The sequence below is a fragment of the Terrapene carolina genome, unplaced genomic scaffold (assembly GCF_002925995.2).
Source record: "Terrapene carolina triunguis isolate 2854851 unplaced genomic scaffold, T_m_triunguis-2.0 Scaffold238, whole genome shotgun sequence".
Classification (NCBI taxonomy): domain Eukaryota; kingdom Metazoa; phylum Chordata; order Testudines; family Emydidae; genus Terrapene; species Terrapene triunguis.
This window is the reverse complement of record NW_020664589.1, coordinates 3,010,155-3,032,430: the sequence shown is the minus strand read 5'-3', so window position 1 is coordinate 3,032,430 and position 22,276 is coordinate 3,010,155. Positions and strand designations below refer to the sequence as shown.

General features: G+C 48.3%; 1 protein-coding gene across 1 annotated transcript in view; it reads left to right on the top strand.

Annotated features, from left to right (window-relative positions):
- The window catches only part of ASTN2 (astrotactin 2), a 572,108-nt gene that overhangs the window by 504,181 nt on the left and 45,651 nt on the right, over window positions 1-22,276 (top strand). The window contains exon 20 of the mRNA XM_026657253.1: window positions 7,253-7,394. Coding sequence (XP_026513038.1) covers window positions 7,253-7,394 — 142 coding nt within the window. The remainder of the gene's footprint in view (window positions 1-7,252; window positions 7,395-22,276) is intronic.

Here is a 22,276-nt window from a genome sequence, read left to right as displayed (position 1 = left end):
GCAACATCTAGCACAATGGGGCCCAATCCTGATTAAGTTATCTTGGCACTAAGTGATAAACCCAGGTGAGACATCCAGATTGGAGCTGGTCATTGATGACTGTTGCTTTATCAGTATGTGGGGAAATTGTTTATTCCTGCTAATTAAAGACACACCAGACTGGCCTGTCAATACAAACCTCTCCCGCTCCAGGACGGTGACCCAATTAGCCTGTCATTTACTCAGATAGGGACCTTTGGTTTTTCTTTGAAGGCCAATAATGCAAAAAAAAACCAAAACACCCCCGCAAGTTAGACTGGGGTGTCTGTGCTTCAAAATTGTTTTAGGGGGCTGACCTCCTTCTTTAGATTGATGGTAGTCTGCTTTCTAATGACCTGCCTCATCAGATAAAGGATATGGGCAACTTTGCTATGGAAACAGATGCAGGGCAATTCAGTAGTCACATTATTTCAGCCCCAAGCTTCCTATATTGTTCCACTATTGGAGGCTAACTGGGATATGGAAGGAATGCCATCTCCCAAGTCAACAGAGGAATTTGGACTCCATGTTCATCCAGACCTCCTGGCCGCTGAGCTCCTCCAAACCCAGACTTCAGTGAGGTATGTGGGTGCTCAGCACCTCATAGGTCGTGGTTCTTGGTCAGGAAAGTCCACCTCTTTTTAAAGCATTGATTTTCTGCTTCATCTGTATGCAAAGTCTTCGTGAGGAACATAAATTGTGGCATCAGATTAAGGTCTAATATGTTCTTTGGGGGGTGACTGTATCCTGCTGTTGGAGGGAGATGATATTTTCCATATCCAATGGCTGTGGCCCTTGCGTGAATGAGTATATTAAAGACACTGTGATGGCCCATATTTTATAAAATGACTAATGATTTTGCATGCTTCCAACTTGAGACATCTTTAAGGGGCCTCATGTTTCTGAGGATTCAAGTTGGAAGCACCCAAAAATGGAGGCACTCAAAATCACTAGCCATGTTTGAAAGTCTGGCCCAAATATGCTGCTTTCAAAGGCTCATAACTTTCCCAAACTTCTGTTTTGGGGGGCTGGGTTTTTTTCCGTTTTTTCCCCACACTTGAACTCTGGCTCGTGAGGATATTACGGAAAGTTTGAGCAAATTCCTTTCCACTGCTCTTGGTTTATGAGAGGGTGAATAAAAAGACTTTTTTCCCCCTAAGGTTAAAAAAAAATCATGTTTTGTTTTTTAATCGTGGGAGCGTTCAAAATACAGCTGTGTCTTTAAGCTGAAAATTGGTAGATAGGTTGACCTTTAGGTAGCCTATGGGGTAGCCAATTTTCCCTTGAGCTGTACTGCACTGAGGCCATACTTGCCCCACACCTGCTGCACTCAGGAACCATAGGCATTGGCTTCCTGGCTCTACACAAAGGCTCCTGACCTGAGATTTTAGCTCCTCCACTAGCATCTATCTAGATATTTCAGTAACAAGCTTTTTGCTTCTGTTACATTGTAGCAATGTTCGGGGCAGAACAAGGAGGGAGAAAAGTTCACCAGAAGCTCAGGTTTGACCACAAAGTACCTTCTCACTCTAGGGGGTCTATTGCAAGGGTTTGGGCTTAACCTAAATTGACACCAACTTGGCAAAAGTCTCTAGCTGCATTTCCTCCCATGCAGGGGGACTAGCAGACACAACTCACAAATATAGGCTGGGCCTTGTGTACTCCAGGGCAAAACGGGACCAAATTCTGTGGCAACAACCCCTACATTTCATGGCAACATTCATTGTTATTACACACCAAAAATATGGCAAAAGAACATTATTAGGCCTGCATAGTCAAGCACTCAAAAGTTAGGAGATGCCAAAAGTAAGGTTGCCTGGGCAACTTTAATTCAGCCCCCTTGATCTCCTGCAGTAGGATGCAGTCTTTACGTTATATGCTCACATATAACGTTTTCCACAGCACCCCTGCCTCAGTCAGTGCACAGATTGGGCTCCTTGTCCGGCACCCACCTCTGGCCCAGTTCTTTGTCCTAGTGTCTTTGCCCAGCCAGTCCCAGTTCTTCCCCCTGCACGTTGCCTCCTTATCGGGTCTGTTTCCCTCTCTTCCCTTCCTTTGCCCCAGCCCAAATGGTTAAAATCTGGCAAAGTTATAAGCAAACTGAAAACAGGATCTTAAAATGGGAAGTGTCAAGCAACCTTAGTAATAGGAGGGCCTACCAGCCCTGCCTATTATACTACCAGTAAACATCTTTCCTTCCTACTCCACCCCCGTCCCTATGCAAACACACCGCTATGGGTCAGTGCGATAAACTTTGTCAGTGATTATTTTCAGACTGGTTATTTCTGAGGATGGGGTTTTTGCTTTCCAGGTGGCCTTGCTCCATGTGCTGGGTCTTGGTCCCACAACGTTGTCCCTGCAGGTTGGGCCTCTGCGTGTGCCCCATGTAAGCAGGGAGCTTGCAGGCAGCCTTAGCAGCTCCCATGCCAGCCGTCTTGACCTAGCTTATCATTTCTCTAGCCAGACTACGCTTCCGTCTCACTCCCCTCCTTGCCCAACCTCCTGCTGCCTGGTTCCGTGGAACAGTGCAGGATGAATTCACTGGGATCGAGATAACTAGCCATGGTGGGAAAAGCTGGAGAGAACAGGATGCAGTGGATGAGTCCCAGCAGACAGAAAACAAAATGTCAGATGTCTGGTTCCAGCAAAATGGTGACTTCCACCAGATAAAAGCTAAATTCTGCAGCATCTTGAAAAAAAAGCCATAGGCTATTCTAGCATGGTGACGACTCACTACCATGGCGCCTCCTGCTGGTCGTTCAGGGAATTATATTTTCCAGCCTTGGAGCGCCCTCTACCGGCCAGTATCCCGCGTGCCTCAGGCCCCCGTGTCCCTCCCAGACCCCAGTGCCCCTTTATCTTGAGTGCTGCCCCCTGGCAGTACCCCCACTCTCTGGGTGTCCCCACCCCAGGGAACCCCCAACCCTCTATCCCCACCTCACCTCAGGGCTACTGCCAGTCACCATCTAGCCCCCGCTCACTGGGGCAGACTGCAGTCTATAGCATTCATCATCGGTAAGGGGGATTTGGACCTGCTGCCTTTGCCTACCCTGGGCTGCATCTCTGCAACCCCAATACCCTTCCCGGCCTTTACCAAGGCCTGCAACCTGGGGGTTTTCCAGCCTGGAGCTCCCCAGCTCCCCTGGCCTTTCCCCAGCCCTGCTCCACTCTAGGTACCGTGCTGAGCTCCCAAGCAGCCAGGCCCGTCTCTCTTCACATCTACAGAGAGACTACCTGAGCTCCTGGCCCACAGCCTTTTATAGGGCCAGCTGTGGCCTGATTGGGTCCACAGGGCAGGTCACGTCAGACCACACCTCTCAGAGTTATTGTTCTAGGCTTTCTGCAGACATCACTCCATCGATTTATATCTGGTCAAGGTTAGTTTTGTAACCTTAAGCACGAGTGTGATAGATGCTATAGCAAGGATTGAGCTTGGGTCCTCCAGAGCTACAACTGTAAGTTGCTATAGCTTGAGCTAAAAAGCTCTATAGGTCGTGCTGCTAATTATTCCTCTTTGGTGGGTTGCCAGAGATGGGATCTGCACACGCTCGCCAGCAGGTTACATTAGAGAAACGTTTTATTTTAAATGAAAGCAGAGATTCCGAAGCACAATTCTCCAGCAAAGGGATATTCCATGGCAAATTCTGTGGCTATGGAATACGCAGGACTTTTGTCTAGGGTAGCCTTTCCCAGAGCATCCTGGCTTCTGATCAGCACAGTTCTTATGTAACAATTTATCTGCCAACTTGAGGAAGTTGTTCGTGTTCATGCGCTAGATTGGGTCTCAGGAGACCTTGGTTCAATATGTAGCTTTGCCACAAATACATCCCTCCGTGCCTCAGTTCCCCCAGTGTATCTGGGGACCATTAATGCTCCCCTGCCCCAGAGGGGTGTTGTGGTGGTAAATTCATTAATGTTTTCAAGGAACTCAGATATTGCAGTGGTGGGGTCCAGAGAAGTAACTAGACAGATGGGTCAGATTTTCAAAAGTGCTCAGCGCCTGATGTTCTGGGCTCTTTAGAAATACCCACATGTGTATTTTGGTGACTGTGGTGGTGCTGTAGTGGTCTCAGATCCTCCCCACAGTGCCTGTTGGAGCTCTGTTAGACTCCTGGCTCTAACTTCATCAGAACCCAGGCCATCCTCTGGCTTGCCCGGGCCACCTCTTAGGGCTGGCAGTGGAAGTGCCAGGGCTTCGGAATCCCCTGCAGGGGGCATGTAACAAAATGAAAGCAGCGGCCTGGAAAGGATAAGAGATCCCTGCCTATCACATGGATGGGTGGGGTATATAAGGAAGAGGCAACTGGGTTGAAGGAGGAAGGGTGTGTTCTCTTTCTCTCCTGTGGCTTGAAGTAGGGAAAAAGCCTTTGGGGGGATTATAACCAGCATTTTCAATTGACATGTTCTGTTTTGTTATGTTTGTGCCCATTGTTCAAAGGCCCTTAAAAAGGACTCGGACACTGAGTTTGCTTCCCTTCCCTTGCTGGTGAAAGAGCCCACCAGCCTTTGGAGCACTAAAGCACTTGTATGCTCTGCCCATCACATGCATTTGTTAAGCCTCATTTCGAATGCAGGTGCTTCCAAAAATCGCTGGCTAGACATAGCTGTATTTTCCTAAAACTCTGCAATTGCCAAAGAACATCTAGCCAGATAATGAGCGACTGTTGTTTTAAGTCAGGGGAGCGTTGGCTGTGCAGCAAGCAGTGATAATCTCTCTTGTGCCCAAACATTTTGTATTCTGGTACAAAAGGCATTTGCACTAGACTCACTGTAATGTGCTGTGTCACCTCAACCCCAAACACCTTCTGGTTATCCTCAAATAACCTGTGACCCTGTATTCAGAATGGAAACCTTCAAGACATGAACAGCAATTCCAGACAGCAAAGCGGTAACGGTGGAAGGTCAGTTTGTAGCCGAACTATAATGGTAACTGTGCCTATACGCTTGGGTGCATTGTGTCTGTTCAAAGGTACAAGGCATCCAGTCTCAAAGAACAAGGTCTAAGTTAAGCAGTAATGAAAACACAATTGAGTGAGGTGGGCACAAAGATCATGAGCAATAACATAGGAGTTGCCAGACAGAACCAGACCTGTGGTCCTTCTACTCCTGTATCCTGCCTTTGACATCACCTCATGCCAGATGCTTCAGAGGAAGTCAAAAGAACCCCACAGAAGACAGATGTGGGCTAATCTGCCCTCCACATTAAGTCTCTTCCTGATCTCTAATAGTTAAAGATTGATTTAAGCCCTGAAGAATGCGGTTTAATATCCCTCCCAAAATTGCATAGAATTAACTATTCTTTCTCTAGATTTTCTTGTTAGCCATATAAATGACTGACCCCTTTTTGAATCTTGGTAAATTCTTGGCCTTAATACCATCCGATTGCAATGAATTCTTCAGTCTGGTTATGTATTGTATGAAAAGGGCAGGAAGTTAAGATTGGAACCAAGAGCCAATCAAGTCAAAGCTGGGTTTGGTTTTTGGTTTTAAATCTGCCCGTAAACCCAGAGAGTTTAAGTGACTTGCCCAAGGTCACAAAGGAAGCCCATGGCAGAGCCAGCAATTGAACCCAGGTCTTCTGATGGCCAGTCCTGTGCTTTACCCAAAACTTTCTTCTCAATCAAACTTCCTCCAAATTTGGTTCAGGCCCATCTCTAATAGCGATGTTAAAATATGGAGAGCAGTAATGGCTCTGCCTGAAAAATGGTTTGGAAAGAACAAATCATACCGAGAGCCTGGGCCTGAGTGGTGCATTAAGATGAATAATTAAGAGTTGGATTCCTTTAGGAAAGGAAGGAATTTATTGCTGCTCTTCTCTCCAGTCAAGGGGGACATTTGTTATTGAACTGTGTAATGTGTGACAAGACACAATTTTTGGTGTGTGCTATCTGGGTAATCAGCCTGCGGGAATTATGCATTCCGTGCTGATTACACCAATGTGTTGCTTTTCACATTTCATACCAAGAGTTTGAAATTTATGTTCCATTTCTGTGGTCCTCAATCAGATTTACTTTCAGTTAAAAATGCAAAGAAAGAAATATGGTAAGAACAGAATTCTCCACTGATATATGCCATAAAACCTTGGCACCTCCATACAAGGTTCCCTGGCACAAGCGGAAATGAAGGGTCTGATTCTGAGCTCACTCGCACCACTATAACTCAATGGAATGACTCCCGGTGTACACCAATATAGCATCAGGCCAGTTGGGTCTGATTTTCCACAGCTTGGCCTGTGAGCTGTCAGTTACCCCAGTGCAAAATGTGTATAAAATGCAGCAAAATCCAAATAGTAACTCACTTTGCTCTGGTATAAATAACCGTACGTAGGGGAAAGCAGTGGGGAGTCAGGCCCTGGAAGTGTAATTAAAGGGACGCTGTCAACTTAAATTGGGTCATGTTGTAGAAGCTGAGTGGTGTAGTAGTAAAAACAAGCGTGTATAAAACCTAAGACTTACAAAAATGTTCCTGCATTATTATTATTTATTATTATTTTAAATGATAATTAAAACAATTGCTTTCAAAGAAACAATCATCTCCCCGCAGTGTTTGAACTGCAAGAGCTGCAGCGTTTAGAACCTGACGGGGAGACGATCTGTGAATGGGAAGTTATTGCTTTTTGTTATCCAGCCAGCCTGAGAGAAAAAGCAACAAATAAAGAGCATAACCATGACAAGGAAATTGCATTTCTAAAATTTCCTTCATCTAAGGTGTTAGTAGCCAAGGTGAAGAAACCTGCTTGACTGTGACAGGTGCTTTTTTAAACAAAGGGGTAGTGTCACTTTAAAAACAGAAGCGGAAATCAGAGATTTTTGAGGTGGAAAAGACCGACCAAACCACTGAGTCCGTTTTCTCCAAAGAAGAATGTATTGCCCCATTAGAGGATGTAGATTCAGGGTTCAACATTTGCAGGGGCATCCCTGGAATGAATCTGCATGTTGCCTTTATGCTCTGCGCTCATATTGCCCAGTCCAAGCTGTGAGTCAACTCGATCTGGATTTGCCTTGCTGTGTATGGGCCCTGCAATGGGCTTGTATACTGCTGATGGCCCTGCGCTGTGTATGGGCAATATACCCTATAGGAGCCCATAGTGCAGCTTCTTCCTGTCTGATTGCCTGCAGGCCTGTGCTGTATATGGAAAGGGAAAGGCTCAGGAAACAATGAATGCCAGGGCTAGAGATTGAGCATGGGGTTGCTTAGCTTTATTAATCTTGCCCTTCTTCTCTTTGGTCTTCAGGAGAATCCTTGAGCTTTGCTGATGATTTGCTCTCCGGACTCGGAACTTCCTGCGTGGCAGCTGGCAGGAGCCATGGAGAGATCCCAGAAACCAGCCTTTATTCGGTCATTTTCAAGTGCCTGGAACCAGATGGCCTGTACAAGTAAGAAAGTGATGGATTTTGGATGGGATGGGGAGGAGGGTTGAGAGATAGCATATAATGCAGTTATTGTTTAACATTTTTATTGCAGTAGTGCCTAGAGGGCTGTACCGATACAGGGCTCCATTGTGGTTGGTGCTGTACAAACAGGTTTGTTTGGTGCATGTGTCTTGGACTGTGCGTTAGGAGCTGAGACAGGCCCAGATCATGAAACTGAGATCCAGTTGTCCAGCACTGGAGAGACTGGGGCTGTTTGGATCGGGGGGTTTGGTTCAGTTCCATCAATGGATAAGTGGGATAAAAGAGATCCCACTGAGGTAATCGCAGCTCTCTGATATCATGTGCATGATGGGATATGATCTGCCTCACTCTGATGAACTGAGCCAGCATCAGGGAGATTGGAATCTGACCCTAATGGGAGTTCCTCAGAGACAGCAGATGGGTTTGAGTCCTTGCCAGATTCTCCCCTCTCCATTTCCCCACTTAGCAGGCAGAGCAACCAGAGGCGGTATTCTGAACGTTACAGCATAGCGTAGAGTCCTCAGTATGTTAGGCCCTGTGCAAACATGCCGTGAGGGACACACTCTGCCTTGAAGAGTTTCCAATCCAAGTAGACAAAGGAAGTGTCATTGTCCGCATTTTTCCAGAGAGGGGAATGAGGCGCTAAAGGATGCAGTGACCTGTCCAAGGTCACAAAGGCCCAATTCCCATGCCTGTGCTTTACCTGCAAGACCACCCTTCCTCACGTCTGTGCTTTCCATGCGCTGCATCCCCCGTGTGGCTCAGTCGGCGGACGAGGGACGGGGGACAGGGAGAGGTCGGAGAGCAAACGTAAAAAAAGAGAGAGAGAGAGAGAGAAAAAGAGTTGAGAGAGAGAGAGAGAAACACCCAGGCCTTAACGTCAGAGCGGCTGTAATAATTAAAACACATTTTGTAGTGAGTAATGAAACTTTTTATGGGACCACAAAGGCAGTTAAATTCAGAGCTGGCAAATGGACTGTCAGCGAGAACTTTTTAAGATCTTGATTAATACTTTCCCTTCACCTCCCCCTCCGCCCTCTCTCCCCCACCCCATTAAGTACGTTGACAACCTCCAAAGAGGGAAGAGCTTTTATTGCACAACTCTGGTGCTGGGCCGCATCTGGGAACAGGCTCCAAATGGTGCTTGCCACTGAATAACTCTGAATGTTTCCTTGTTAAAATATAGATAGGTATGTAATATAATTATTAATATCCCTGGGAATCGGGCTGCTCTGAGCAGATGCCAGGAAGAGTCTGGAACGGAGCTGGCTAATGATTTGCCTCCAGTAAAATCCTGTCACTTGTGAGCTATTGGCAACTTGGTCCTTGGTTGTCAGAAGGGATGAGCAATTCTGTTGGCCTTCCAGTCTCTGGGGAGGCTAGTCTTGAGGTTAAACATTGGGCTGGGAGTCAGGAGAACTGGGTACTGGGTCCAGCTCTGTCACAGACTCCCTGTACGACCTGCCAAGGCACCTCTGTGACTCAGTTTCCCCATTTGCAAAATGATCCTTGCCTGCCTTCCAAAGGGCTGCATGGCTTAATTCACCAGTGTTTGTAAAGGGCTTGGGGATTCTCAGGTCAAAGGTGCAAAGCTTTACCATATGTCCAAGGGCACGTAGGCAAAGTGTTATCCTCTCCGTGGGCCAAAGGTGCCTCTCTGCTGCACAGCACTGTGTCCCGAAGCAATGGAGGTGGGGAGAGGTGGTCCTCAATTAGCAAGCAGCCGCCAGCATCCCTGCTAACTACTCTCAAGTAGAACTAGTGTGCATTAGGGAGTGTGCGGCTGGGTGGATTTGGGGAGCTGCTGCTCTGTGCAGTCTGCCTCCAGGGGAAGTAGGCCAAACCTCCGTGACAGCTTGCTGTATACAATGATGCAGCAGCCTTCTGTACTAAAAGCCTGAGCCACCTCCCGTTGCAACCACTGGGAGTCTTTCCACTGACAGCATGGGCTTTGGATCCAGCCCTCTATCTCCGCTCTTCGTGCCTGTCAAAGGCAAGCTGGAAGTCAGCTGAACTGGGAGAGCTAGCAGATGTTCTGGGAGTATAGGTGGGATTTGGGAGGCACACAGAGAATGGTCAGCCCCATGCATCTAGCTAAGGATCTGTGGGGCTTGGCATCCATTCCCCAGGGGATCCCAGAATGCTACGTGTCCACCAGCACATACACACATATGCTAGCGTCTGTGCACACACACTGGTCCATATACAGAGGCTGATACATGTATACATTTAACATACACATTCACACCCTGGTACATGCATACATCAGTACGCACACACACCTGTCTGTAAACATACATGTTCACACACATACACACACACACACACACACACAGTGTAATCCTAAGGACTGTTCTCTGCAAACATCCATACAGTTGTGACACAAAATGCAGAAACTCAGGGCAGTGACCTGTGAGGCAAATGCTCCGTTCTGAACCCACGCCGACAAAACTAAAACAAAACCCCGGGCACAAGGTTGGGTTTTAAATTGAATTTCTTCTCCTTGTTTCGCTTGTTTTGGTTTTTTCAGAAAATTCTCTTTCCTGGAAGACTCTAAAATGGGAAAAATCCAGTTTGCAGCAATTCAGTCGGGAGCTGAGATTTCTTTCAGCCTGCCCGGGGAATGCACATGCCCTGTGCTGCATCGGTGCTTTTAAAAGGCAAACCCTTTGGCCCTCTGGATAGTTGGAGGGCATCATCTAAAAAGAGCGATGGGCCTGTGCGATCACGCAAGGCTGATCAAATCCGTAAATGTGGATCTGACATCCTGTCCATTTGGCTTTTCCTTTTGAATCACCTAAAGCAATTAGGCAACACTATTGACCAATCGCTCAGCGCATTTCCGTCCTTAGATCAAAGCCAGGATTCAGTTTTTTAAGAAAAACAAAAATCTTCAAACAAACAAGCTAATTGATTTTTCTGTTTTTGAGGTTTCTGTAATTTAAACAAATAAACTAACAAAAGCAGAACTAATTTTTACGTCTTTCTTCATTTTCAGTTTGATGAGAACAAGTTGCCTTCCAGCCTGGGCTGTTCTGCCTGTAAAACATTAGGATTGTTACACCAATCCTACAGCCCGAGAGCGTATCAGGGAAGAGCAGATACAATACACACGTGCCTGTCTGTAAACACATGTACACATGCAAGTGTGCCACACACAGATACATGCATGTACACACAAATCCATACTGAAAACACGTGAACGCCCACTTCAAAATACACAGCGGTATTGATTGTGGGTGTTTGTGGAGAATACAGTATTTGGTGTATGCCCCTTAAAAAAAAAAAAGAGAGAGAGAGAGATGAACTAAATACCCTGCTGGCAAAATGTGCCATGAGCAAGAATTCCTCTCCCCATAGAAGACAGAACTTAGGCAACCCACTCACTCCTCCAAGCCTGGTCCGGAGCCACCTCCATGTCTGTTCAGTGCTTGGCTGCTCCTGAGACAACCAGCAAGGGGGATAATTAGTGCCAGTTGTATTGATGGTTTTGTGATAGTGGCTGAGACCCGTAGCTCGTTGCACTCTGGCCATTAAATGGGAAGGGCTGTCCATTGCATCTGACTAAAGGCAAAGATCAGCCTAAAGGTGAAAGGGTCCATCACCCATAACCCAACCCCAGAGGTCCACCAGCTTCCTTTATTCCTCTCTCCTCCTAAATGGGACTTGTTGGGTTATCTTCTTTTGCACACTGCAACCTCCCTACCCCTGCAACCAACCTCCCCCGTCTCATCTCCTTACCTAGCTGCTCTCCGAGCACTTAGGACGCCAGTTTACTGAGCTGTAAAAGCCGTCCACATCCAAGTGCTGTACCTGATCAGCTGCTGGAGAGCGGGGTTGCCAGCCCAGCGTGCTTATTTCAAAGCACTTGGGGAGAAGCCACTAGCTGGGGGCCAAAGAGGGAGATGTTGGAAAAGGAGATGAAACCCCTTCTGGCTCTTCTATAGATCGGCTCTGCGAAAGCAGGAGCAGCACCAGCCGCTCTTCCCTCCACCAGAGATACTATAATTATAGATTAGATTAAATCCCAATGTTTCACTTTATTTACATTCCTGACCTAGCCTATTCATTTCCGGTGTTTGTGCCAAGAATCAGCACAAAATTTACTGGAAACAATATGGAAGTCATCAGGAACCCCTCCAGAGCCTCTTCCTTGGAGCGGATCCTTCTGCCGAGAAGGAGCCTCCAGCCTCCTGCTGAGTTTGCTTTCCCCCTCACCACGCCAGATAGTTTACCTGGGTGAGTTGCTGACCTGACCCAAGGCCTCTCACCATCCCGAGCGTGCAAATGTGTCCGAGGGGTCATGGGGAAAGAGGTCGCCATCACCTCAAAGAGACGGGAACTTGGAAGCCAGAGGAAATGGCTCATTGTGTCTCTAGCTCTTGATGGGGAGCTGCGGAAGAAAGGTCAGTTCCCTTGGATGGAAGTGAATTATAGCCATGTGACTACAATCCGACCTCAGAACAGCAATAAACTCTACTACGTGGGGTGTAGCCCACAGCCAGCAAATCCTGCCTAGCCAGCTTAATCCACTAGCTGGCACAGCAGCTGTCTCCAGTGCAGCTAGGCTTAGCCTGTGCAAAGTGCATATGGCTTTTTGACTGCATGTCTGGCTATTTATATGCATACAAGAGCCTGCTAATGCAGGCAAATGCCTGCTGCTCTTCAGCTGGTAGGAATTGTTATTGTTCGTCTGTCAGAAAGACACGTGAGTGAGCCACATCTACCCTTTGAGCGAGGGGTTTGAATCGTACTGTGGGTATAAATAGCGGTGTAGCCGGGATAGCGCCGGCAGCGGCAAGCTGTGCCAAGGCCATACTCATGAGGTTCAGGCAAGTTGGTGCTCAGCGTGGCTAAGCTGTGCCGCCACTGCCTGTGCTACTACTTCTACTCGCACTCGCTCTCGCCAAGTGCGTCTACACGCGCAGGGACTCACCCCCGGCTCATAGTGTAGACGTAGCTGAAGACTTAGCGGAACAGGTTGAAACTCAGTCCTGGCTGAGCTCCTGCATCTGGACAGTCACCAGGCTCCTGAACTGGACCCTTCCATTGGATCCCATGTGTCTTTAAGCCTGTTGGGTCTGAGCAGCATCCAGCTACTGTCCCTATATCAGGCCTTTCAAACATACTCCTGGGGCACAGGCTTCCTGTTTGGCACCCTTCTCGGGATAGTAGGACCCTCTGGTCCACTGCCCTGGACCCCAAGATCAGTGCTGACTTCCCAAGTCTCCCTGGTAGCTTATGCCTGCCATCTTCAGAGTGCCACGTTACTCGTAGGCTATATCGGCAGCTGGAGCCAGGGTGTGATTCCCGGCTCGTACACTAGCTCACATCAAGGGAGCTCACTGCGAATAGTAGTGTAGCTCCGGTAGCCTGGGCAGCAGTGGCACAAGCTGGCGGCCCTGAATACAGAGCTGCCGGAGCCCTGCGGGTACGTACTCAGGGCAGCTAGCCCACGCCGCTACTGATGCTGCCCATGCTACCGTGTACTCATTTTGGGGGGCTAGCTTGATGAGTATGTCTATTTGAGCTGGGAATCCCACCTCTAGCTCCAAGTGCAGACGTAACTGCAGACACAGCACAAGAGAGAGACAGAGCTATGGAGACATCATAGACACCTTCACTCAAAACCCTGCCTCAGATTCTTCACCCTTACTGAGAGCTGATAGGGTCTTAGTGTCCTCTATGGAGGTCAGGAATCTTCTGCCCTCCTTCATCTCCCACCCACTCTTGTCTTTTGGCTTTGCTCTGCTCTCCCTTGCTAGAGATATCTCTTTTAACAGCAGTTTCTAACACCTTTGTCTCTTCCTGCCCTTACCCTCCCCCATTCTCCAATCTCACTGCAGACCAGAGTCATTCGCAAGTCCATAGTCTTTGGCCAGTTGTCGCCCCTTGGACTTGGATAAGACAGAAATGGCTCAATGGTGCTTCCGTTGGACAAGGACACCTTCCGCAGCTGTAGACACCTGTGTTGTCTGTTAAGTATCCCTGATTGAGCTAATCTACAACCATTGTCTGCCTTCCTGCCAGTAACTCCCCTGCCCACCCCAGCAGGAAGTTAACTCTTTGCACCCATGTAGCAGACATCACAATAGTAATAGAGGTCTTACGATATTCATAAACATATCCCACGTTTTCTTCATGGTACCATACATCTGTCTTGCATGCATTGCCGTGTTTGCTTGCTTATCAGGGCATCAAGGGCTGTCAGTACGTGCAACACAAAAGGGGGACAGATGTCATGGAGAGCTAAGCAGAGACTTGAGTGTTTGTGTGTGTGCATGTGATATTTTTTTTCCCATTGAACAATAAAAATGCCCATTAGTTCTATTTTCACTCTACCATAGAAGCAAATACAGGATTCTTGGCAATGTCATCTCATAGCAGGGCAGTTCTAATAGATTGTACAGCCTGGCTAGCTAATACCTGAGTTTTATTTTTATTTTTATTTTTATTTTATTACGTTACCATAGGACCTAGGAGCCACAATCGTGGATCAGAATCTCCTTTTGCTAGAGGCTGTACAAACAGCCCCCATCCCCAAATGCTTACAAATTCCTGTTACAGATTTTTAATATTTGTATTACAGCGGCACCAGTCACGATCAGGGCCCCATTGTGCTAGGTGCTCTACAAACACATAGGAAGAGACAGACCCTGCCCCAAAGAGTTTGCAGTTTAAATAGACAAAGCAAGAAGGAAGTATTATCATCCCCATTTTACAGATGGGAAACTGAGGCACTGAACGATGAGGGGACTTGCCCAAGTTCATTAGGGAGTCTTTGGCAGGGCCAGGAATTGAGCCCAGGTTTCCTATGTCCCAGACCTGGGCTTGAACCGCAAGACCCTCCTTCTTTCAAGATCTTAGAGTTGCAGCAAAATCAGGCTATCCAAACGTAGGCCTAGGCTGACATGAGTTTGTAGGGGCTAAGTCTAGCTCCCAGGTGTCCACATTGCCTACCAAAACATTACTGCAGCGGGCATTAATGGACCCCTGTGAAAGGTGGCCATTGCAGACGGGCCCAGGACTGACTGGACCATGAGGCCTGGCCTGGCCTCCCCTCTCTCTAGTACAGGTGATACCCCCAGACTGGGGAGAAGGTTGGGCTGCTATTTCCTGGACTGTCTGTATCATGGTGATACCCAGAGGCAGCTTCCAAGCCTGGCTTCTTCCACCAGCATTAAAATCATGCATATACTTTTGGGAAAGGATTCACCAGTGGAGACCATGTGAAAGAAAGCAAGGTGCTTCTCTCCCTACCCAAGCAACCAACAGGATGGGCCACTTCCATCTCCTCTCCCCACTCATCACCCTACCTCTTGTGGGCAGAACTGTCCTGTCCAGCCACCTCTATGGGTTTTCATAGAATCATAGAATCTCAGGGTTGGAAGGGACCTCAGGAGGTCATCTAGTCCAACCCCCTGCTCAAAGCAGGACCAATCCCCAACTAAATCATCCCAGCCAGGGCTTTGTCAAGCCTGACCTTAAAAACCTCTAAGGAAGGAGATTCCACCACCTCCCTAGGTAACCCATTCCAGTGCTTCACCACCCTCCTAGTGAAATAGTGTTTCCTAATATCCAACCTAGATCTCCCCCACTGTAACTTGAGACCATTACTCCTTGTTCTTGTTTTGTGACGGGGGCCTCCTTCTGTCCCTCCCTGGGCAGCCTTCTCTTACCCACGAGAGATGGGCCCAAAGCAAAACCCCTTTTCCAAAATTACCTGGACTTGAATGAAATTCAGCTTCCACGCTTAATTTCACAGCAGCTGTATGGAGTGCCAAGCCCAGCATGCTACAGGAGAGGCAGCGTAGTGTAGTGGCTAGTGGTTCTGACCCCAAGTCTGCCATGTGACCTTAAGACAAGTGCTTCCTATCTCTTTCCCATCCTGTGTCTTTTCTTTTTAGCTTGTAAGCGGCTCAGGGCAGAGGTTGTCCCTGACTGTCCTCGATTTGGATGCGTGGGCTGGGTTCTCACATGGTGTAAACTGGAGTCATTCCAGTGCTTTCACTGGAGTCCTGATAACTTACACTAGATGAAAAGCTGATCTTTTCTCTCCTCTTTTTTTGAGAAAGGCAAAATTTCCCTCCCTCGCTCCCTCCCCCATTTCTGGCTACACCCCACACTGTAAACAGAAATAGAGCAAGCATTATAGATTCCCCCCATGCCCAGCCTCTTCCCAACCTTTCCTCAGGATGTCAGGAATGAAATAACATTCTTTGCATTTTTGCTATAAAGCTCCTGGTATCTGATCTGTAGACCCCCAGCCGTCTCTGAGCGTATTTGCATGGGTCCATTGGGGTCGGCTGGAGGAGGAAGGCAAGCAAGGAGGAGGTGGAATTCTTAGATCATTGTGTAAGGTATTGCAGACAGGAATGTAAAAATTGATGATTCTGCCAGGAAATGTTAACAGGGAAGGGGGGGGAAAGACCCCATCAGCCTGGTCTGTTGATAGGCTGGTGGGGAATTATTTTCAATTCTGAGTGTGTAGTAACCTAATACCAGTAAACATTTTTTCCCTAATCTTATCTCTCTGATTGTAATGGAAGAGACAGTGCAAGAGACCCAGGGAACTACAGAAATAAACACAAACAGAGATGTTATTGGCTTTGGTCTGTTTCTAAGCCAGCAAGAGCTTCTTTGTGCTTCTAAGTCCTACACCGTTGCTTTTATATTGATTCTCTGAACTCTATAGCTGCTTTTACCTGGAGATTGTAATGCCCAGACAAATGTTAATTTAACTCTCAGGGCAGCCCTGAGGTTTGATTTCCCCTGGCCACTGCTGGACACATGTAACTCTCACTAATCTGAGCAGGAGTACACTGCAGGGGAGAACTGGCTCCCTAGAAGGAGGAGAAGTGTTATTTTTATTCGCCGTGTCACATTTGGAGAAACTGAGGCAGAGAGAAAGGCAGTGACTTCCCGAGGTTACCCAGCAATTTGAGAGCAGGGCTCAGAATAGAACCCAGGAATCCTACCTTGCAGTGCTCTGGTATAGCAACATGATCACACTCCTCCTTTTCTACCAATTATTTTTCCTCACTGCCGCCCGACTCCAGTAAAGCATTTACATGATGCACTTTGCTAGATCGGATGTCAGACCAAACCCCCTGCAAGAGAGAGAGGCCGAGAGCTGTATTGTATACAGAATCCCAGCCACATTTTGCCAACACCTTTCTTTAGCGGATCGTCTCCCCAGCTTCTTTTTTCCCATTTCCTTAGTAGGGACAACAACTGGGTATCCAAGGGGCTTATGTGGGGGAGATCCAGACTGGTTACAATGCCCTAAACCCTCCAGCCTGGAACACTCTCCTGCTGTTAGCCTTTTTTCTTTCCTCCTCACAAAGACAGTCCCTTGGTGAAGGGAAAGGTAAGAGGGGCCCCTCTCCAGTTGTTTCAGCAGCGCCTCTGGTGCTCCACCTATTCCTATAGGGAAAGGAATGTATTGTAAGGCCAGTTCCTTCCAGCTGGAATTATAGATGCTGTAAACTCTTCCTGAGGCCACTTTGGGTGTCTGACCTAAATGGTGCTCGGTAAAGGCTGGCAAGGGATAAATCAAGCGTATAATACAGAGACATAGTACTGTCTCGTGGTTGGGAGTCGCCATCTGAGTCCTGGATTCTATTTCCAGGCCTGCTGTTGACTCACTACATCCCCTGACCTCCTCATTTCCCTGTCTGTAAAATGGGTGGTGATCCGGCTGCGGTGTGGAGTCATTCATTGTTGGTAAAACGCTTGGACCGTTTAGGATGGAAGTTTCTAGAAAAAGTTCAGCCTGTTGTTTACAGCTAGCGACTGCTCTCCAGGGAATGCGAGGCTGGTCGTCACCCCTGAACCTTCCAACCGTTCATCAGGATGTGTAAAAAGTGACTCCAGTTTTTAATAGGATTGTTCCACCCAGGGCTCTTAGTCTCTGCAGCAACAGCCTCTGTACATAAATGTGCTGCTGATGAGGATGGAGCTGTATGAATTAAGATTTCCAAATGCTCAGCGCTTACAGTTAGGGCTAGAGTTGAAGAAAGCACAGCTCCAGTCTGGGCCTCTAACATTCCACCCTCAGCACCTGATCCAAAGCCTATTGAAATAAATGAAAAGACTCCCATTGACTGAAATAGGCTTTGGACTGGCCCCTAAAGTCCCCAGAAGTGGTCCTGGTTCAAGCAGCAATTTAAGCCACCAGTTAATCCTCCTGCAGTTGTCCACTGAGTAAGTCCCCTCCGCACGCTGTGGTGCATAGCTCAGACGTTACAGTGACAGGTGCCCCGTGAGAACTTCTAGAGACGTGCCTGCCTGAGATGTGAAAGCTCATCACACTAGTAGTGTCTGTCAAACTGGCCTGTACGTCTGTAAAACTTTTTTTTCTTTCTCCAGCTGACACCTGCAACAACTCCCCCTCATCCCGCTTTCTTGTAACAACCACAAAAAACCCCAAAACAAAGGCACGCAAAGTCCTCGCCAGCCTTATCTCCAGGAGGGTGCTTCATATTCTTCTTTTAATTTTTTTTTTTTTTTAAATATTTCTCTCCTAATCTCTCATTTACGCAAAGCATTACGTCGTAGGCACCCTTTCCAAGCCCGGCCGCTGCCTTTTATCAGGGTTTGATTCCACGAACAACCCATCCCAGCTGTGCAAGCCATTCTTACAACTCAAGGTTTCAAGACAAAAAATGTTTCCAAGTCTGCCAATGTGGTTATCTTGGGGGCTGCAGGGGAGAGATGGATGCAGGAATCCTCCACAGAGGGGGTGAGTTGGGAGGGGGTTGCTGGACTCAGCTGCTTTCCAATATACCTTAACAGAACATTCACTCTCTTACTTATTTTTTCCATATAGTTTGCCTGTTTTTCTTTTTCTAATCCTTGACTGGGAAGTTTGAGAGGGGAACTGAGAGCCCATGTTTAATCAATCCTGGACTTTTCTGAGCCATTCCATCACTGGATCCTTTGCTTGACCTTCTTGGTCTGATCCAAAGCCCCCTGCAGTCAATGCAAGTCTTTCCACCGACTTCCATGAGGTTTGGGTCAAGGCTTTGGAGGAAGTGTGTTCAGGTGGATTGGGTTTGAAACTCTCCTGTTCTAGACTCAGATTCTCTGGGGCTGTTGAGGCAAGTCACTGACGGGCAAAATGATCAGAAGTGTTCACTAATTTGCAGTGCCCAACTTTAGGCACCTGTAGTAGGGCTGATTTTCACGGGTTCGGCGTCCCCACAGTTCCCGTTGTAGTTGTAGGTACTCAACAGCCTAATGTGGGGCTTAAATGGGCAAAAGTAGCCAATCATTTCTGGGTGCCTAACTTGAGATCTCCCTAGGATTCGATTTTCAGAGGTGCCAGCCACTCGCAGCTCCCATTGACCTCCACTGAAGTTGTGCATCCTCAAGGCCTCTGAAAAAAATCAAGCCCAAGGTGCCCAAATTTGGCGAACCAAAACCAGGCACACCCCACAGGAGTGAACACTTTGGAAAATATTGCCTTAAACCTCCCAGTGCCTCAGTTTCCCCATCTGGGAAATGGAGATCGCAAAACTTACCTACCTCACATTCAAGTGTTGTGAGGGTTAATTAGTGAATGACTGGAAGGCAACATGATTGACTGGTGCATCTGTCCTTTCCTTGGACAAGATGGGAACACCGTCTCCGTGTGCATTACCCTCTCAGCTTCCTCAACATTGTTCCATCAGTGATCGCCCTGAACTATGCCCCGAGTACCCTCAGCAATGATCGCCGTTGATAAGTACCCAAAAGTTTGGTTCCTTAGCAAGAAATCTCACAAGAACAGGCTCTTGCCTAAGATTTATGGTGCTTCCTGCTTTAGTATTTCAGTCCTTTCACAGCGGGGAAGCACAAGAACATGTGCACCAAATGAAAAATAAAGGGAGGTAACATTATCTGGACGTTTTCTGAACTTCATTAAAGACTCAGGCACAGCTTTTGTTTAGTCCTGATTGTATCCAAGCCATTCCACCAGCCATCATTGCTATGCGCCAGGATCGCCCTTGCAAGGCAGTTGGAACCAAGGATCCTTTGCATGACCATCCAAGGGCCAAATTTGACTTTGGGGTCCAGTTTTGCAAACAGCTCAACTCCCAGCTCAGCATGTCCAGCGCATGTTGAATGACGAGTTCTCTGCAAAAGCTGCTCCAAAGTGCCACGGTGGGAGCTGAGCTCTTTGCAAAATCTGGCCACTTTTTTGGTGCTTAAATGGGTGCAGAATGTTTGAAAATCTGGTTTAGAGAGCACAATATATGGTCTTAAAGCTGGAAGTGTGTAGGGGGCAGTTATCATCTATGGTGTCCGAGACAAGATCCTGAATTCCTCACACTGTAGTGGGGTTTACTGGACTCTGATGGTCCTTTAATCCATTCGCTTAGAAAAGGTTTCCCAACGCTGGATGCGTTGGCTTCTCCTCTCTGCTTAGACACATCCTCACCGCTGCTGGAGCAAGATCAAATCCCTGCCGTGGGAGTTTAATGTGGACCGAGTGTATTGCACCCAGTCGGCATGTGTGATGAGCTCCACCCATGTAGATGTTGATGGACATCCCACCTAGCCCAACAGGTGCTGTCTTCAGTGGATAACCGAGGGGCCAGTTTTCAGTTCTCTCTAGTCATGCGTTTACACTGTGCTCCTGACTATGGTCTCTGAGCTTGCCAGACGCCTGAGATCTGATGCCACATTACACAGCCAAGGTCAGGAACACTCGCCTAAGTTGTTTCTCTTTGAGGAAGGAGATGAGGTACCTTTAGGTTTTTTCCCCCTCTGCTTCTGATCTCCCCCCGCACACTCCCCTCCAGCCTTCAGGAGCAAGATGAATTGATTACACAGCAATATGGTTTCTGTTATGAAAAGGGGGAAAGAAAATACCCTGGCATTTGCCGGAAACCCACAGAGCCAAAACGTATGTCATAATTAAAATGCTTCTTAAAAAAGGAGTGGGGCAGTGGTGGTTCTTGCTTAGAGCGGGAATTGAGCCCACTTGGAAGGAGCCAGGGGTGAGCCAGTGTATTTGCTTCCCTCTCCGGGGCGAGGTGGCGGACCAGCTGTGGATACCTGAACCTCCAAACTGGGATGAGCGAGAGTGGGGGGGAAGAAAGCCCAAATTCAAGGGGTTCATTGCTGAGTCAATATCCCCAGCTGCCTCGGGCATCGGAACTGCAGCTGGCCAATCCTCAGACGCTCTCCCCTCTGCACATCTGAGAGCATGGCCGGGTGTCGTCGCCCCCCCCCCCCCCGCCGCCTGACACGCCCCCTTCTGCTCAAGAGCAGGAAGTGGCAAATTCAGTCTTACAATCCCAGAGAGTTGGACTTGGACTCAGGATTCCCCCTCACCCTTCCCAAACTCATTCCCTGAACCAGTGCCCATTTCTCTGGGTTCAGCTTTCCTGGCCCTGGCTTTACCGCACGGTGAGTGAATATCCAAACCACATCACTTGTTATCTGTGGATCCCCATCTGCCCCTCCCTGTCCCATCCCGTGCCGTGCATCACAGCATGGGACATGCCCTCCAGAACCCACCGATGCTCCTTCTAACTCTGCCGGGCTGGAGGAACTCCCCTGCTCCTCCGGAGCTGAAGAGACCCACAACCCAAGTATGTACTGGGGGAACTAGGAGCAGCCCAGCAGGGAGTGTGGTCACCGCTGGCCACTGGGCAGCTCCCGATGGTCCTGACTGGCTGAGCTCAGGGCCGTCTGACATTTGGGATTCTCCCCCGCTCCCCAAGGCAGGAGGCAGCACATCTTGCTCGCTCTGACCAAGTGGAGAACAAACATGATTAGAACCATGACCCCGGGGGGGAGAGGAAAGGGGCTGTGCTCTCTCGACCGCAGGACATTCAACCTGTCCGAACCGTCTCTCCTCAGCAGCTGACTGAGGTCTCACAGCAAGGCTGCATATACACTGTGGGACCACACAAAAGAATTCTGCATCGAAATGACCCTGCAGGGGGAGCTCTGGGTTGGGGAATGTAATGCTCTGTCTCAGGTCCCTGTGGCTAAGCCTCTGTTCTTGCTGTGTGGGTTAATGACTAGAGCATTGACCTGAAATTCAAGAGGGTCGGGTTCTACTCCCAGTTCTGCCACGGAATGACCTGGTGCAAGACACTTCGCCTTTCTGTGCCTCAGTTTCCCCCTTTGTAAAGCGCTTTGAGAGCTGTGGATGAGCGGAGATAGGTGTTATTATGGGCTCTTTCATGAACAGAAGCTCTCACTGCCTCAGCTGAAAATCAGCCCCTCCGCCAGCACGATCCTGGAGAATCAGTTTAGTACTGACTCACAGGGAGAAATGCAACTTACAGTACGGTATCACCTTGGGTTTCCCTTGGGCATTGCAGTGTCTCTTGCCAGCACTAGATGTCTGGAGCACTCGGACGATCGCACGGCCAGGGATGACCCAGGTTGCTGCCTCCTCATAGATGAGATCTGGCGTTACTCTCTTCTCCCCTCTGACCGTGTCACGGTCCTGGTTTTGAAATCGGTTCAGCTCTCCGTTTGGCGGCGCCGCCACAAAGAGATGTGTACACAGCCGGGCCGGGCGCATTCTTGCTGGGATTGCATCTCCTGTGGGTTTCTCTTTTCAGTCTGTCTGGGCTGTAGGACTGCAAAATAAAATCCTCCAAATATTTCCTTTGTATAACTAGGAGGCATATTGAGGAGGGAGGATGGGGGAGGGGGGGAAATTCCTCAAACAAGAGACATGATCATCAATGGGCTGTTGTTTTTGTTGTGTAACTGAGGGCATTTGCGTACTCTGGAGGCAGAGCCGGGCTGAGCTCTTCCGCTCTCCGCATAACCCCTACCCTACCATGCAAAGAGAGGCATCCACGCCCAGGGTCACTGCTGGTGATGGGCCAACCTCAGGAGGGCTGGAGACC